We start from the raw sequence: 15,323 nt of genomic DNA, 5'->3' as shown, positions 1-15,323 counted from the left end.
TGATCTTGTAATCTGATCTTCACAGGTAGACTCTTACAACTTTGAAGTCACTGAGGCTCTACACAGGGAGTAGGAGTTATGGGTCAGATTGCATTGTATTAGTCCATATTACAGAATTGTCACAATTTGCTTAGCTCATAATTAAGGCTGACTGTCATGACAAAAAAGGGGAAATGTTTTTGTCAGAGTAAAGAATGCAAAAGTCATATTTTAATTTTTTTTATTACAAAAGTATTAAATAATTAATAGTTAAAAAGCAAGTGAAGATGTCAAAAAAGAAACAAATGGCTCAAAACTTTTGGAACCCGCTTGATGTATAGTAGGAAGATGAGAATGAAAAGGATTGTGACTTTTCATAAAAAGCCCCAAAAAATCATTGTTTTGCCACAGAAATCCTGAAAAACATAGAGCCTTGTTCATAATATTCTGTATAGCAGAATGTGCTCTTTGTATATCTTTAGATCCCTGATTTTTAGAGCTTAGCTGTTAATCGTTGTACTTGGAGTATGTCTTTTTTATCATGTGGAAATTCAGCTTTTAGGAAAGATCATAAACATTAACTTGAAAAACTCAGACTGGATCAGAAGTTTGGAAGAGGAGATGAATCTAGAGAAGATGGTTGGATTGCCTTCATCAACCAGCTCCACTTTGCTTTGTGAAGATGCTGAAGTTTCTGCAGACTATGATATGGAAGGTCTGTTGGATCGAATTAACTTCTTTCCATCCTAGATATATTACTTAAATTGTTTAAGAGTTGTATAGATTTATTCTAACTTCATGCCAAACAGTCCAAAGGTGATCAGTTTAAAAATCAGAGACTCTCCAGCAACATATGCATAGCTTGCAGAGCAATGTTAGTTTTGGTTTCAGTTTGCACTCTGTCTAATTTGCCACCATTTTTTGCCGTCATTTTTTTTTCTAGATTTGCTGGGTATTGTTCAGAGGCATAGGAGGCACTGGGAATAAAATGTGAGGTTTTCAAAGGGTTTTAATTAGGGCTGTTAGCTCACGTGATTAACGCCAAAAAATTAATTGAGATTAAAAAATTACTCATGATTAATCTCAGTGTTAAACAATAGAATACCCATTGAAATTTATTAAATATTTTTGGATGTCTTTTTCTACATTTTTCAAATATATTGATTTCTATTACAACACACAATACGAAGTGCAGAGTGCTCACTTTATATTATTTTTATTACAAATATTTGCACCATAAAAATGATAAATAGTATTTTTCAATTCCCTCATACAAGTACTATAGATTTTTTTTTGTTATATAACTGCACTCAAAAACAAAACAAGATAAAACATTAGAGCCTACAAGTCCACTCAGTCCTACTTCTTGTTCAGCCAATTGCTAAGACAAACAAGTTTGTTTACATTTATGGGAGATACTGCTGTCTGCTTCTTACTTACCTGAAAGTGAGAACAGGCATTCACATGGCACTTTTGTACCTGGTGTTGCAAGGTATTTATGTGCCAGATATCCTAAATCTTCATATTCTGTTATTGTTTAACAATGCAATTAATCACAATTTTTGTAATTGCTTGGCTGCCTTAGTTTTAATGAAATTAGGCTTCCAACTCCCATTGAAAGGCAATTAGTGGGGCTCCTAACTCTCTCAATCCACTTTGAAAATACAGATAAAATGACCAGAGTGAATTTAGATATATAAAATGGCTGATTTTATACCTGGGTCAAAAGAAGAAAAAATGTTGGCTCTTACTTATGGAAGGAAATTAGGTTCCTTTGATTTTAAAATAGCAGTTACCCCCATTATCAGCATCCTCCATAAGAGGTTTGATAGTTTACAGAATGGTCTTTTTTTAATTGGGGGAAGAAAGGGATCTAATAACCAGCCAAATGAAGAATATAGATGTATGTGTTACTGATAAAATAGGATTCTTCCTCTGGTTATCTGGCTCAGAGAGCAGATGTATTTGAAAATAGGTACATTATTGCTAATCTTCACATTGTCTCTGGAAGAAAGACAAGATGCAGTGGATGTGGTTTAATTAAGTCACAACTTTATTCACTTAACATGTCTGCGAATAATAATAAGCACCTGCACTGGTTACCTGCCACACCTACTGCCTATGAAATTGTGACATCTTGACTTAATCTCTTTACCTACTTCACCAGGTCCTTGACCTGGCTCCCTAGAAAGTCAAAACCCCACCACAGATTCACCAATCTAGTGTTTGGGAAGGAAGAGGGGGAAGAATTCCTTTCTAGCCCCAAAAAGGAAAACGATGAACTAGCACAAGCCCACAGCCAATCTTGAAACCAGGTCCTGCTCTGTTAACATGAGTGGGAAGGTGAGTGGTGCAGATCAGTGTCTGAGGAGAAAGAGCGTGAATTCCTTCCAGAATACATGGGGTATAAATACCTCTCCCTTCCCCCAGTCCCTATGGTGGGCCAGTGCCCCCATCAGGTTCGGCCATTTCCAGTTCTCCCCTTGATAGGTTAGTCTGTTCACATTCCCCTCCCTCATAACCCAAATGCAATAGGGACATTTAAAGGAGCCCCAGGCTCGCTTTCCTGCTGTCCAGACAACGATCCACTGCATTAAGTTGCAGTGAACACATTGTGGTAGCTGAGGAAAAGATTTGTTATGGCTAAGAAGGTACTGTACTGGAGAGGAAGACTTCATGAGGTTTCACTCAAGCTACAAGAAAGAGAATTGGTCAAGCAGGGTTGGCAATTTTTTAATGTGCTAGATCATACTAGACCTTCCCTATACCTTCCGAAGAAGTTGAGTATGTCAAAAAGAGCCAAACACGCAATTTCATTATCTGTATTCATATTCCCTAACTGACTTTGAGTTGTATACTCTGGCTGCAGTTTGTTTATTTGACAACTCAAAGTTGTTAAACCTCTACCCTGATATAACGCAACCCGATAGAACACGAATTCGGCTATAACGTGGTAAAGCAGCGCTCTGGGGGGGATGCTACGCACTCTGACGGATCAAAGCAAGTTCGATATAAGGTGATTTCACCTATATCACAGTAAGATTTTTTGACTCCCAAGGACAGCGTTATATCAGGGTAGAGGTGTACAGCTTTTTGTTTATGATGGTCATTGAGGAGATTTTACCAGAGAATTGGATGAGTTTTGAACAGTAGAACTGAGTTGATCTCCATTTTTCTTTCATTAATTGATCTGTTCATTTTTTAGACTCTCAATTTCAATACAGTATTTTTTCTTTCCAGACCTTTGAAGTAGTTTACTAAATCCACAAAGACAGTAGAATCTATCTCATTACTGGTTTCCTGAACAAAGATCTATTCAGTTGCTTGGCCCACAGAGTTTAGACACTGGAGAAATGGGTGGGTGTGGGGAGTTATTATTTAAGTATTAATATAAAGAAGAATACATTTCTGCAGCCCAGTGTCTCCAACAGTTCTGATAAATATGGGTTATTGCCTTCATTGACAGTTTCTAGAGATAGTTCAGAGCTGCAGCACAGCTTGTGCTGGCCATGCTCCCTTGTCTGGCTTGCTGCCAGATACACTGCCTCTATGGCAGCTATTAAGTGGCAGTTCACTTTGCTTTTGACTTTTCTTTGACAGCATTGTTTTTTATTTGGTTTTTGTTTTTTGGAGCAGAATGAGCAACTTTTCTCTTTTCTTTTCCTCTTTTGGATCGGGTATAGAGCAGTGGGGTTACCTGAGCTACTGATCCAGCACTGTAGCGCCCCCCCCCCCCCCCCCCAGAATCCCATCCCCACTCTGTGTGACAGGGCTATCTTGCAAACACCAGGCTAAATCATAGTGTTCTATATAGAAGGCAGATTTTACAGGTTCTTTGGAGGGTGAATTATGCCCCACCTGGTCTAAGCCAGCCAGTCCTCTTGTTGCTAGGGTTTGGGGCGCTGAGTTAGGGTGATGTCCTGATTTTATAGGGGCAGTCCCGATTTTTGGGTCTTTTTCTTATATAGGCTCCTATTTCCCCCCTCCCCGCCCCCATCCCATTTTTTCACACTTGCTGTCTGGTCACCCTATGTTGAGTTAGACAGGCATGTTGGGTCTCGCCCCTACCCCAAGAAGCCATGACTTCACCACAGAGAAGTCTGATCCAGAGATGTAGAACAGAGAAAGGAGAGACTCCAAAGAGAAAGTGGACTTTAGCCAGCCAAACCAACTGGTAAGTCCTGGGGCATTGAGGGGGCCATATCCAGAGGGCTCAGGGTGCTGCATAAAGTGAGCCACAAAAGACCATGCCTTGGTCACAGCTGGGGGGCAACGCTTACAAAGTGGGCCAAAAAATCCGAAAAGAGAGAATGAAAATGTATAAGAAACCTGAGAAGCTTTTGTCCTCAGACACTCCCACCTCTCTGAGGAAAGGAAGTTCTGAGATTTATGTTCTGAGCCAGGTCTGGAAAAAATGCAGCAAATATTTTGTTTTGCTTTTTCCCCTGAGATTTTTGAAACCATCTGCAAATGGTGCATCAGCAGTACATACCCAGCTGGTGCAGGTGATAGAGAACAAGCCTAATAACAGACTTGCCTTCCAAATCTTCGCCTGAGTGGGGAATCTCACAGCACCAATCCTTTGAGGATGTGATCAGAGAGGAATGGGAAAACCCTGACGAGCATAATTATAAGTTGCAAGAACAAAAAGTGTCTCAGACATACCAAAGGTTGATGCTGGAGTGGGATCTATAGCGCAAAAAAAAAAAAAAGTAATCCCATCTGAAAGGGATTTCTTTCCCAAAGACCCACTGATAGAAAGGTGAAAGCTATCCTTGGAAGGGACTTTGAGCTTCGTTGGCCACGCTTAGAGTGTGCTACATGCTTTGCAAGAGCCATAATCTCCTGGCTGGATGATAAGGCCTTGAAGGGCAGAGACCATCTTGACTTCCAGTCTACATTTAAAAAACTTACCTAGCAAAAGCCTTTGTGCCACAGACCAAAATGGATGCAGCGAGCCATGGCATCCAGGTCAGCATCCACACACCAGACCTGGCATCACCTCTGGAAGGTTGAAGCACACTCCAAAGAAATTCTGTGGTCATCTAAATTCACAGGTTCTCTCCTCTTTGGAGAAAAATTAGATAAGATGGTGGCAGAAAGCACTGCCACATGAACAGTCCTTCCCTTCCCCAAACAGTGCTCACAAAAGTATCAGAGGAAAGACAACAGACCATTGGGAGAACCTTGGAACCAGGGATCAGGTGGCAAATCCAGAGGTGGTTTCATCACCTCAGAGAGTCCATTGTGATGAGCAAATGTGTCTCCATCCAGATCTAAATCTAGGAGGCAGAATTTACCACCACGGATCAGTGGGTGAGAGACATAGTGAGTTGTGGATACTCCCTTGAACTAAAGCCCTATCCCACCCTGTTTTATCCAGTCCATCTTGAATGACCCCATGAAACCTGTGTTAGTATTATGTCAAATCTTGCATCTTCTGGACATAAAAGCAATAGAAATTGTTCCCTCAAAAGAGAGGTTCCTAGGTCTATCCTCCAAATTTTCATTATCCAGAAATGTACCAGGGTAGTGGGAAATGGAGGTCAGAGCCATCCTGGATCACAACAATGGATGAAGAAAACAAGATTCCAAATGGAGAGCCTAGCTTCAGCAGTAGTATCCTTGTCTCAAGGGGACTTCCTTGCTTCTGTGGAACTAGTAGATGCCTAGTAGATGCCACATGACCTTAGACTATTGAGATTTGCACAGCCCATTACCAGTACCAAACACTACCATTCAGCCTGTCATCAGCCCTCAGGGTCTTCACCAGATGCTAGTCGTGGTAATAGCTAGATTCAGGTCTTAGGGCACTCAACCTGTGTTCCTTCTGGACGATATCTTGATCAGAGCTCAAACCCAAGCAGCAGCACACAATGCCACAGTCACAACACTGGATCTGCTTCATACACATTGTTTCACAATAAACACGAGGAAAATTCCTTGATTCTTTCCACCAGGATAGTCTCCATGCATCTGAAGAAGTGGGATTTTCACCCATGAAAGCTTATGCCCAAATAAATCAGTTAGCCTTTAAGGTGCCATCGGACTCCTTGTTGTTTTTGTGAATACAGACTAACATGGCTACCCCTTGATACTTCACTGGGAGTGAATATAGACCTTTTGTAGCAGAGATCACTGGACAGATTCCAGGAAAACTGCAACCTGATATCCATGTTAGTAAAGTGCACAAGGCCAGCCAAAGCTCAGTCTCTCCAATTAATGGGCTTTCTGGTCTCGTGTAAGATTCACAACATGGGCAAGGTCTCATGTCAGGTGTCTCCAGGCCTTTCTCTTGAAAGTATGGAACCATTCACTGGAACAAATGCAACATCACATACTGGTTCCAATTCAGTTAAATGCTTTAACTGGTTTTCCTCCTTTCCTATAGCTTTGATAAAATGTTAAAAGGATTAATTTTGTTTAAAACTGTTTAATGGTGGACAGTGATTGGGTTATGTAAACACCGTTGACTCCTTTGGGCCTATTTATTCCATCTACGTTAATACAGCCTGCCTCACAGGAGATCATCATCCCATTGTTATGTCCGAAGCCAAAGATCCCCACAGAAGAGCTGTGGCACGCTTTGGCTGTTAGAAGAGCACTGAAGATGTATATCAAGTACACAGAACTGACAAGAATATTAGGCTCCTTGTTCATCTGTTTTCATCCAAAGTGCTAAGGACTCAGAGTATATCCAAACTATCCCTGGCCAGATGGATCAAGTGCTCTTGTTCAAGATGGAATCAAGGCACACTCCACAAGATCTGTGGTGACTTCATGGGGAAGGGGGTGTGGCCAGCACAGATTGTGCTGCAGGTTGGAACTGCCTCTGAAAACAGGAGGGGAATAATCCATACGTATCAGAATTGTGCAAGGTGCTGCTAGCAGAAAGAAAATGATCAGGTAAAAAATTTACCAATCCTCAGTACAGAAGATTTTACTTTCCAAGGTCATATCAAATTACACTTCATTTAACATCACATAGTCCCTTTAACAGGAAAAACACCATAAATATAATGCCCCACAACTACCTCAGAATCCCTCACTCACCCTTCTATGAAACGTCTAAAAGAATAGATGAGCCTTAAAGCAAGTTTATAAAGATTTTTTTGAAAATCCAGGTCTTGTCAGACCAAGGAGATAATGGGGTCAAGGACTTCTAACTGAGAATGCTCTGTCTGGTGTTTCCTCCTTTAAAACTAGTTAACTGTTGATTTAAGCAACTTGGCAGATTGCAGTTGCTGTATCATCACACATGGTACTGTGCCCAAACCATTTACATTTATAATAGAAGGATTGCAGGGACCTCGGTTATCTAGCAGTATCTTCAGAAAGGAAAAATTGTAGCTATATAGTTATTTTACTTATCTTTGAGGTATGACTAATATATCTGGTGAAAATATTTCCCAGAAGTCACCAAACTTTTCTCATTCTCAGCTTGGATTTTTCTCATTCCCAACTCATTTGATATATTTTTCTGAGTAGGAATTATTCATTTGTTTGGGACATGGGCTCCTATTTTTAGTAACCTTTGGGCTATAGAATTACTTATTCCTCAGTTAGATATGTGTTTCACAATTAGCTTCTGAGTCCTTTTAAGTACATACCTAATTAAAATGTCTATTGAAGAAATCTTTATTTGCGTTTTATGAGCAGAACTTGGTCTTCTCTGGTGGCCATCTGAAAGGATAGGCTTTGTACAAAATCAAGATTTTTAGATACTGTGATTTTCCTTTTGTACTTGCATTTTCAGTATGCGCAGAATTTGAGTATTTCCAGCTGCTCTGGGTATGCCTGCCTTCTTCACAGGAACAGTTGTATCATATAAGAATCATGTAGAAAGGATCTTTCAGTGGTTAGTTAATTCTTTAAAATGTAGGATTTTGATGATTTCATTATGAAAAGTAGACCTCACAATAAATAACTTCCATGCCTGGAGTCAGTGTGGATGGGATGAACATTTGTAGATCCCTTTACTTTATATGTGTTTTTTTTCTTGTTTTCTAGGTGATATTGATGACTATAGTACTGAAGTGGAAGAGATTTTTCCTCAACATCTACAGCCAGGTACAAGTTCTGGTCTTGGAACCTCACCAGGCTCTTCACCTCGTTCCAGTCCCTGCCAATCACCCACGTTGTCAGATGGAGCGCTACCCACCCTTCCAGTTAGACCAAGTCGAGCACCTACAAGAACTCCTGGACCACCTATATCCTCACAAAGTATGTATCATATTACATAAGTCAGGTAACTACATCTCATTCTAGTTACCTACAATTTGACCTTGAAGAATATAATAAATATTAAACTGGTTAGTAGGTATTTTATCAGGCTTACATATTATTCAAGGTCAAGTTGTAGATAACTAGAATAAGTGAAGTAATCTGTTTTATACCTCCAGTGAAGAACCCTGTGACATGGTGTATCAATATAATCCCCATTTATTTTAACCACACTGATTAGATAAGCATTTCTCAAATGTGGCCACAGCCTCCTAGCTGTGATTGAGGAGGACAGCAAAGCAGCGGCTCCTCCCCTGGAGCTGCCTGCATGGGTCCCCCAGCCATAGGGTTTTAGAGTCCATCCCTGGACTCACCCCCTTCCATCACCTCAACTCCCGCTGTCTCCTCGAGACCCCATCACCCCTGGCCCTCATCCCTCCTGACCCACCTCCTCATCCAGGGCTTAATTTGTCCCCCAGCATGCCAGGGCTGAGAAAGTTTGCTGTGAAAAGTGATATTAACAAATCTGTTATATCTAAAAAAAGTGATATCTAAAAAAAAAAAAATGCAAAGCACGTTATTTTTTTCTATTCTGTTTACGTCCAGTAAAGAATAGAGACAACTATACATTATTTTTATTATTGAGTCTGCAAAATAACATACATACATAAATTACAATGATCTGGACATGTATATGTGCATATTTATTTGTTTTTCCTAAAGTTAATTTAAGTATTTTAGGAAAAATTCTCAGAGGGCCACCAGCAAGAGTTGGTGGTAGCACTCTGAGGCCACCAAAAGATATGTTGAGAATCTGTGGATTAGATACATCTCATTTCAGTGAAAAGTGAATTTGTACTGTTACGATATAAGGCAAGGTTGTTGCATGACTAACTTCAACTGCTAGGAGAAAGGTGCTTTATGTATATGACTTTCAGTTTAAACAGCTTTATCTTAGTGATAAGAATGGGAATAGAGAACTGTAATGATATTTTGGCACTTCAAAAAACATTGCCACACGAATTCATTTTTAAACAGTTCGTGTCACTGTAATGGGAAGTAGTTTTTTTACAGTGATTATACTTATCTGACAGAACACCTTCCAAATTGCCTTTAAAATTTCCCTTTCTCCAAGGAAATAAGCAAATAAAGAAAGCCTGGGTTGAAATAAAATGGAAATGTATTTGATGAAATGTGATTTATAAGAATCTTTAAGGTACCCAGAAAATACTTAATGGTCAAACTTTTTGGCAGATATCATTCCTAATCAACCTGTGAATTAATTTACACTTTCACCAAAGTCCATTTCTCTTATTCTTACTTCCCAGAAACTTCAATGCCACGTGATAATGCAACACAACCACAGTGTGTGTATCCACAGTTGGTGGTATTGACAGAAACCTTTACAAAAAACTTTTCAGTAGAAAATCTTTACTTGATTTTTTTTTAAAACACGGTCATTAAATATGTGCTGATTTTCTTGATCAGGTTCTCCAGTTGATTTTCAACCAATTACACAACAGAAAGAGTCTACTCAGAGTTTAGAGCCTAAACGTCTTCCTCCCCCTCGCCCAGTGGCTCCACCTACACGGCCTGCTCCACCACAGAGACCACCCCCACCATCAGGTAATGCAGTGATGTATACCACACAATGGGCAATCTTTTGATGTACAGTTTTTTATTTAAATCTGTGTGATTTTATTTATCCATCCATTCATCCAGTTGACTTACTGACCTTTTCTTTACAAAATGTATTAAATCCATTTAACTAATTTTTAAAAATGGAATTTTTCAGCTAGATTTTACAGATCACAGCTTTTTATGATTACTTTTTAATACACAATTATGCTAATTTTTTTGAGTTAGGAATATTGGCTTCCTATGGATGTTTGTATTTAACATTTTAATTATCTACGGCATTTTAATGTTTCTTAAAAACTAATTCTTAATCTTTTGATTTCACTAATTTAATTCAAATGTTAATGATATTCCTGTTAACTTTTGAGTAAGTACAGATTTCAAATGTATGTTTAATATAGTAAAGTTAATCACTTTAGGGAAAAGTATATTTAGATAAATTGGAAGTGGTAAGCAACGGAGCAGTGGTAAGAGAAACTGGATGTTGAGAGAGCATATATGAGCCATGTAACAACTGACCAAAGTGACTCTTGATGTTTGTAACTTTCTCATTCTTTTTTCTTTAATGCTACATACATTTCTTATATATTATAAGGGGGTAGGAGCCCTGCACCTGCTAGAAAAGAATTTGGAGGTAATAATTTAATTGTGTTTTCAAACGTGACTAATAAATAGCAAAACTTCTATGGCTATTAATATAACCATATATTTATCCTGAGAATATTTAATCTGATGCTTCCCAAAGGCAGAAGTTGGTATGTGTTGTGGCATATATTCAGTTACTTTAAAAAAATCATTCCTTTAAAAAGCAGTATCTCTTTTTCTGACCCCTTAAACTCTATCCTCTCTCTAGAATTACAGTTAAGTCTTAGGGGTCAGTAAGTTCTGGACAGCAGCTACTACTACTTGATGAGTAAATAAAGAGCATGACAATATTTTTTCAACAGTTATTTACATGCTATAGACATGTCAGTTAAAACTGGTCCTGACCTTCATAATTTAAACTTAGTCAATATGCACAACACAGTTCTTAAAAATATAAAGCTGTCTTAACTTCAGATTAGCTGTGTTTCTCCATGAAGAGCATTGTAAAAAGGAGGATTGTGGTTAACTGGTAGTCATGCAGGTAGGTAACAACATGTCACAGATTAAGACTAGTTCATCCACAATACCTTCTCTTGTGGTTTTAAAGTAGAAAAATCAGTAGAGAAAATTGTTTCGTTTTTTATTATTTTTTTAAAATGTTACCATAAAAGACAAAGTTAAATGGAAATTAAAAGGAACAGTCACAAGAGTGAAATGCATGCATATTGCATGAAAACTTTTTTTAAAACACTTATAAAAGCTCAAACTATAAAAGAAAAAAAAAAGTACAAGGGCCAACAGAAGGCACGACAGATAAATAACAGACTGAAAGAGGCAGAGAGAGAAGAAAAAAACTTTTAAAAATTGGAAGTCAGATCTTACTGAGGAAAATAAAAGGGAGTATAAACTCTTGCAAGCCAAGTGTAAAAAAAGGATAATTAGGCAGGCCAAAAAAGAATTTGAAGAGCAACTAGCAAAAGACACAAAAACTAACAGCAAAATATTTTTAAATATATCAGACACAGGAAGCCTGCCAAGCAATCAGTGGAGCTACTGGATGATCAAAGTGCTAAAGGAGCACTTAAGGTAGCAAAGCCTTTGCGGAGAAACTATATGAATTCTTTGCATCGGTCTTCACTGCAGAGGAATTGAGGGAGATTCCCACACCTGAGCCATTCTTTTTTGGTAACAAAAAAGGAACTGTCCCAGATTTAGGTGTCAATAGAGGAGGTTTTGGTACAAATGGATAAATTAAACAGTAATAAGTCACCAGGACCAGATGGTATTCACCCAAGAGTTCTGAAGGAACTAAAATATGAAATTGCAGTGCTACTAACTGTGTTATGTAACCTGTTGCTTAAATCAGTCTCTGTGCCAGATGATTGGACGATAGCTTATGTAATGCCAATTTTTAAAAAAGGCTCCAGAGTTAATCCTGGCAGTGACATGTCAATAAGCCTAACTTCAGTACCAAGTAAATTGGTGGAAACTGTGGTAAAGAACAGAAATATCAGACATTTAAATGAACATATGTTGGGGAGGAAAGTCAACATGGCTTTTGTAAATGGAAATCATGCCTCACCAATCTATTAAAATTCTCTGAGGGTGTCAAAAAGCGTGTGGATAAGGATGAGCCAGTGCATTTAGTATACTTGAACTTTCTGAATCTCTCTGACAAGGTTCCTCATCTAAGGATCTTAAGCAAAGTAAGCAATCCTGGGATAAAAAGGGAAGTCCTCTCATGGATCTGTAACTGGTTAAAAGATAGGAAACAAAGAGCAGGAATAAATGGTCAACTTTCACAGTGCAGAGAGGTAAATAGCGGCGTCCCCCTCTGTACTGGGACAAATGCTATTCAATATATTTATAAATTATCTGGAAAAATGGGTAAACATTGAGGTAGCCAAGTTTGCAGATGATGCAAAATTACTCATGATAGTTACATCTAAAGCAGACTGTGAAAAATTATGAAGGGATCTCACTAACCAGCATCACTGGGCCAACAAAATGGTAGAAGAAATTCAGTATTGATAAATGCAAAGTAATGCCCATTGGAAAACATAATCCCAACTATACATATAAAACGATGAGGTCTAAATTAGCTGTTACCACTAAAAAAACAGATCTTGGAATCATTTTGGATAGTTCTCTGAGAATATCTGCTCAATGTGCAGCAGCAGTCAAAAAAGCTAACAATGCTGGGAATCATTAGGAAAGAGATCATAAAACAGAAAATATCATAATGCCACTACATAAATCCGTGGTACACCCACAACCTTGAATACTGTGTGTAGTTTTGGTCACCCCATCTAAAAAAAAGATGTATTAGAGTTGGAAAAGGTACAGAGGGGGATCCATATGAGGAGAGATTAAGACTGGAACAGTTCAACTCAGAAAAGAGACGACAAAGAGGGGATATGATAGAGGTCTATAAGATCACAGTGTGGAGAAAGCAAAAAAGGAAGTGTTCTTCTTCGAGTGGTTGCTCATATGCATTCCATTTAGGTGTGTGCGCGCCGCGTGCACAGCCGTCGGAGAAACTTTTTACCCTAGCAACACTCGGCGGATCGGCTGGGTGCCCCCTGGAGTGGCGCCACCACGGCGCCGCATAAGTACCGCAGCCGACCCGGCCACCCTTCAGTTCCTTCTTACCGCCCGTGTCGGTCGTTGGAACAGTGGAGTGCAGTTGCCTGACCTCCACATTCTTCCCTAGCTACTCGCTTATCGCTGTTCTTTGTTAGTTAATCGTTTTGTTTCCATAGTTAATTAGTTATAGTTGAGTAATAGTGTTAGTGTATTTGTTTAAGGCCGCCTGCTGAATACACTTACGGCCTAAGAGGTCCATGCGCCTAGCCTCTTATAGGATTGTTTGGTGGCGGCGCTGTTGGCCATGGCGCTCCCTCTCGTTAATGATTGGACAACTAACGGAGGGGGGGCTGTGTGGACTACAGGATGTTCATACACCCTGGGAGGGCACCATATATCTCCGCTCACACCTTTTGCCGTCGGAGGGATGGCATGCTGGAGACTAGCCACAAGGTATCAGTATGTCGCCTGTATAGTTTAATGAATGGTTAGCGGCTATGCGGTTGGGCATCCGGGGAGGCCATTAATGTGACTACCGGATCGTCGACCTCCGCCACTTCCTCCACCGAGTGAGTCTATGTTTAAGGGCCACCGGCGACAGGAGCTCCTGGTGGCTCGCAAACGATCGGCAGTGGCCCCGAAGGAAGAGGACGCCCGCCACGGCCTCATCGGGAGAAGAGGAGGAGGATATGCCCGGAACCAAGTGGGTCCTGGACAGGACTCGTCTTCCTGGGGTCCTGGTGGAAAAGACTCCGGGGAGTGCAGAGGAGAATGGCATGATCCTCTGCTTTGCGGAGGAGTGGGCGGTATAGAAGCCTCTGGCGCGCCGACTGTTTGTGGAGCAGGTGCAGGGGGCCGGAACGAGGGAGCACCCTGGCCTGATGGTAAGCCCAGGTGCTCCACATGGCCGCATTGCTGGCGCGGGGCGTGTGGGGAGCGATCGTCGCTGGAAGAGTCCAGGGGAAATCAACGTCTTGGTCCCGGCTTATAGCTGCTACCCCTCCCTGGAGGAAAGGCAGATCTCTTGACCGACGGGCATGGAGGGCGCAAAGGTGGGGCACCGACGTGCCTAAGGACCTGGCAGACCGGAGTCTTGGGGACTGGTGCGTACCGGAGCCGGACCGGGAGCCTGCGGCCCGGCTTGGTGGCGGTGAGGTCGGACCGGGACCAACTCACGAGCCTCGACGGCGAAGATCTGCTCTCTTTTCCCCTCTCCGGAATAATCGGCCTGTGTGGTGGTGCCGGGAGCGTCGACCGGTTGCCGCGAATAGCGGGACGGGGAGCGAGTTGCGGACCGGCCGGCGCGGGTGAGGCGGTGCCCGCGATTGGGAGCGGCTGCCGCGATTGGGCGGCGCCGCGCGAGGCGAACGGCCGGCGATTGGAGGCGGTGCGTGTAAGGGAGCCGGCGAGGAGAAAGAGATCTGGAGCGGTTGACCTGAGGGTCGTGACAGAGGCGGCCCGTCCGAAAAAAGGCGGCTGTGCCCCTGGAGAGGGTCAAACGGGGTCTACTGGGCGGTACCGGAGATACATGTGGTGCCGGCTGCGCGTGAGTAGCAAATCAGGTCTCGTGCGGCTGAAAATGTCTACGGTGTGGAAGGCAAATGCCGAGCTCGGATCGCGGCGGTGGCCCAGGGAGCTTCTCGGCCCGGACTCGACGGCGCCGCCGGGGGGAGTCAAACGGCCAGATCTAGCAGCGCACCGCAAACCGGGCGGTGCCGGGCGGTCTGCCTCAGGAGCAGATCTTACCATCGGGCGGCTGGCAGAAGGGTCGGCCCGAGGCTTGGCGACGTCGACCGTCGGAGAGAGGGAGCGGCGCGCGGAGTTTGCCTCTCGCGCGTCGCGTGCTGCGGTGCCGAGGGCCTTACTGGCGGTACCGGACTGTGGAGCAGTGATGACCAGGTTAAGCGGTGGCTTCTCATCCTGCCTCTCCGTCTCGCTCGCTCGCTCTGCTGCTCACCTTGGTGTCACGCCTCCTCTGCCCATCGCTCTAATGAGGGAGCGTCGTCGGACCAAGAGTGCTAAACGTTCCGCTGCTTTCTCCGCCCCGTCCCTACCGGTGTAACTCCGAGGTGTGTCCGTCTAGCCTGAATTGCCTTCACAAAATTAGGCCGGGGCACTTTACGGACGCAAGTGCCGACTCCCTTCAGGCATTTCAAGGCAGGTAGTCGTGGGGATCTCCTTCTCCCAGGCACCTGGCCGTATTACAGGCCGAACATTGCTTTAATCCCGGCGAGCCAGGCATGGCTTCGGTAGTGTTTTTAGTCTGGGCGCGGGGCAGGGACAGCCGCCCGGTCCTCTCCGCAAAAACTACT

The 15,323-nt window shown here is 42.2% G+C and overlaps 1 protein-coding gene across 13 annotated transcripts in view; it reads left to right on the top strand.

Moving 5' to 3' along the window:
* SYNJ1 (synaptojanin 1) overlaps nt 1-15,323 on the top strand; it is a 145,589-nt gene that overhangs the window by 86,672 nt on the left and 43,594 nt on the right. For 5 of the 13 annotated variants that reach the window (XM_075073445.1, XM_032794935.2, XM_032794930.2 and 2 more), the window contains exons 23-26: nt 535-694; nt 7,990-8,202; nt 9,691-9,828; nt 10,436-10,474. In XM_075073445.1, the coding sequence (XP_074929546.1) occupies nt 535-694; nt 7,990-8,202; nt 9,691-9,828; nt 10,436-10,474 (550 nt within the window). Of the gene's footprint in view, nt 1-534; nt 695-7,989; nt 8,203-9,530; nt 9,570-9,690; nt 9,829-10,435; nt 10,475-15,323 lie in introns of all 13 variants that reach the window. The other 8 variants (XM_032794929.2, XM_032794938.2, XM_032794937.2 and 5 more) reach the window with 3 other exon arrangements.

This window comes from Chelonoidis abingdonii, chromosome 1, assembly GCF_003597395.2.
Source record: "Chelonoidis abingdonii isolate Lonesome George chromosome 1, CheloAbing_2.0, whole genome shotgun sequence".
In the NCBI taxonomy this organism is placed as follows: Eukaryota; Metazoa; Chordata; order Testudines; family Testudinidae; genus Chelonoidis; species Chelonoidis abingdonii.
Note: the sequence above shows the minus strand (reverse complement) of the source record. Positions and strands in the feature narration are given on the sequence as shown.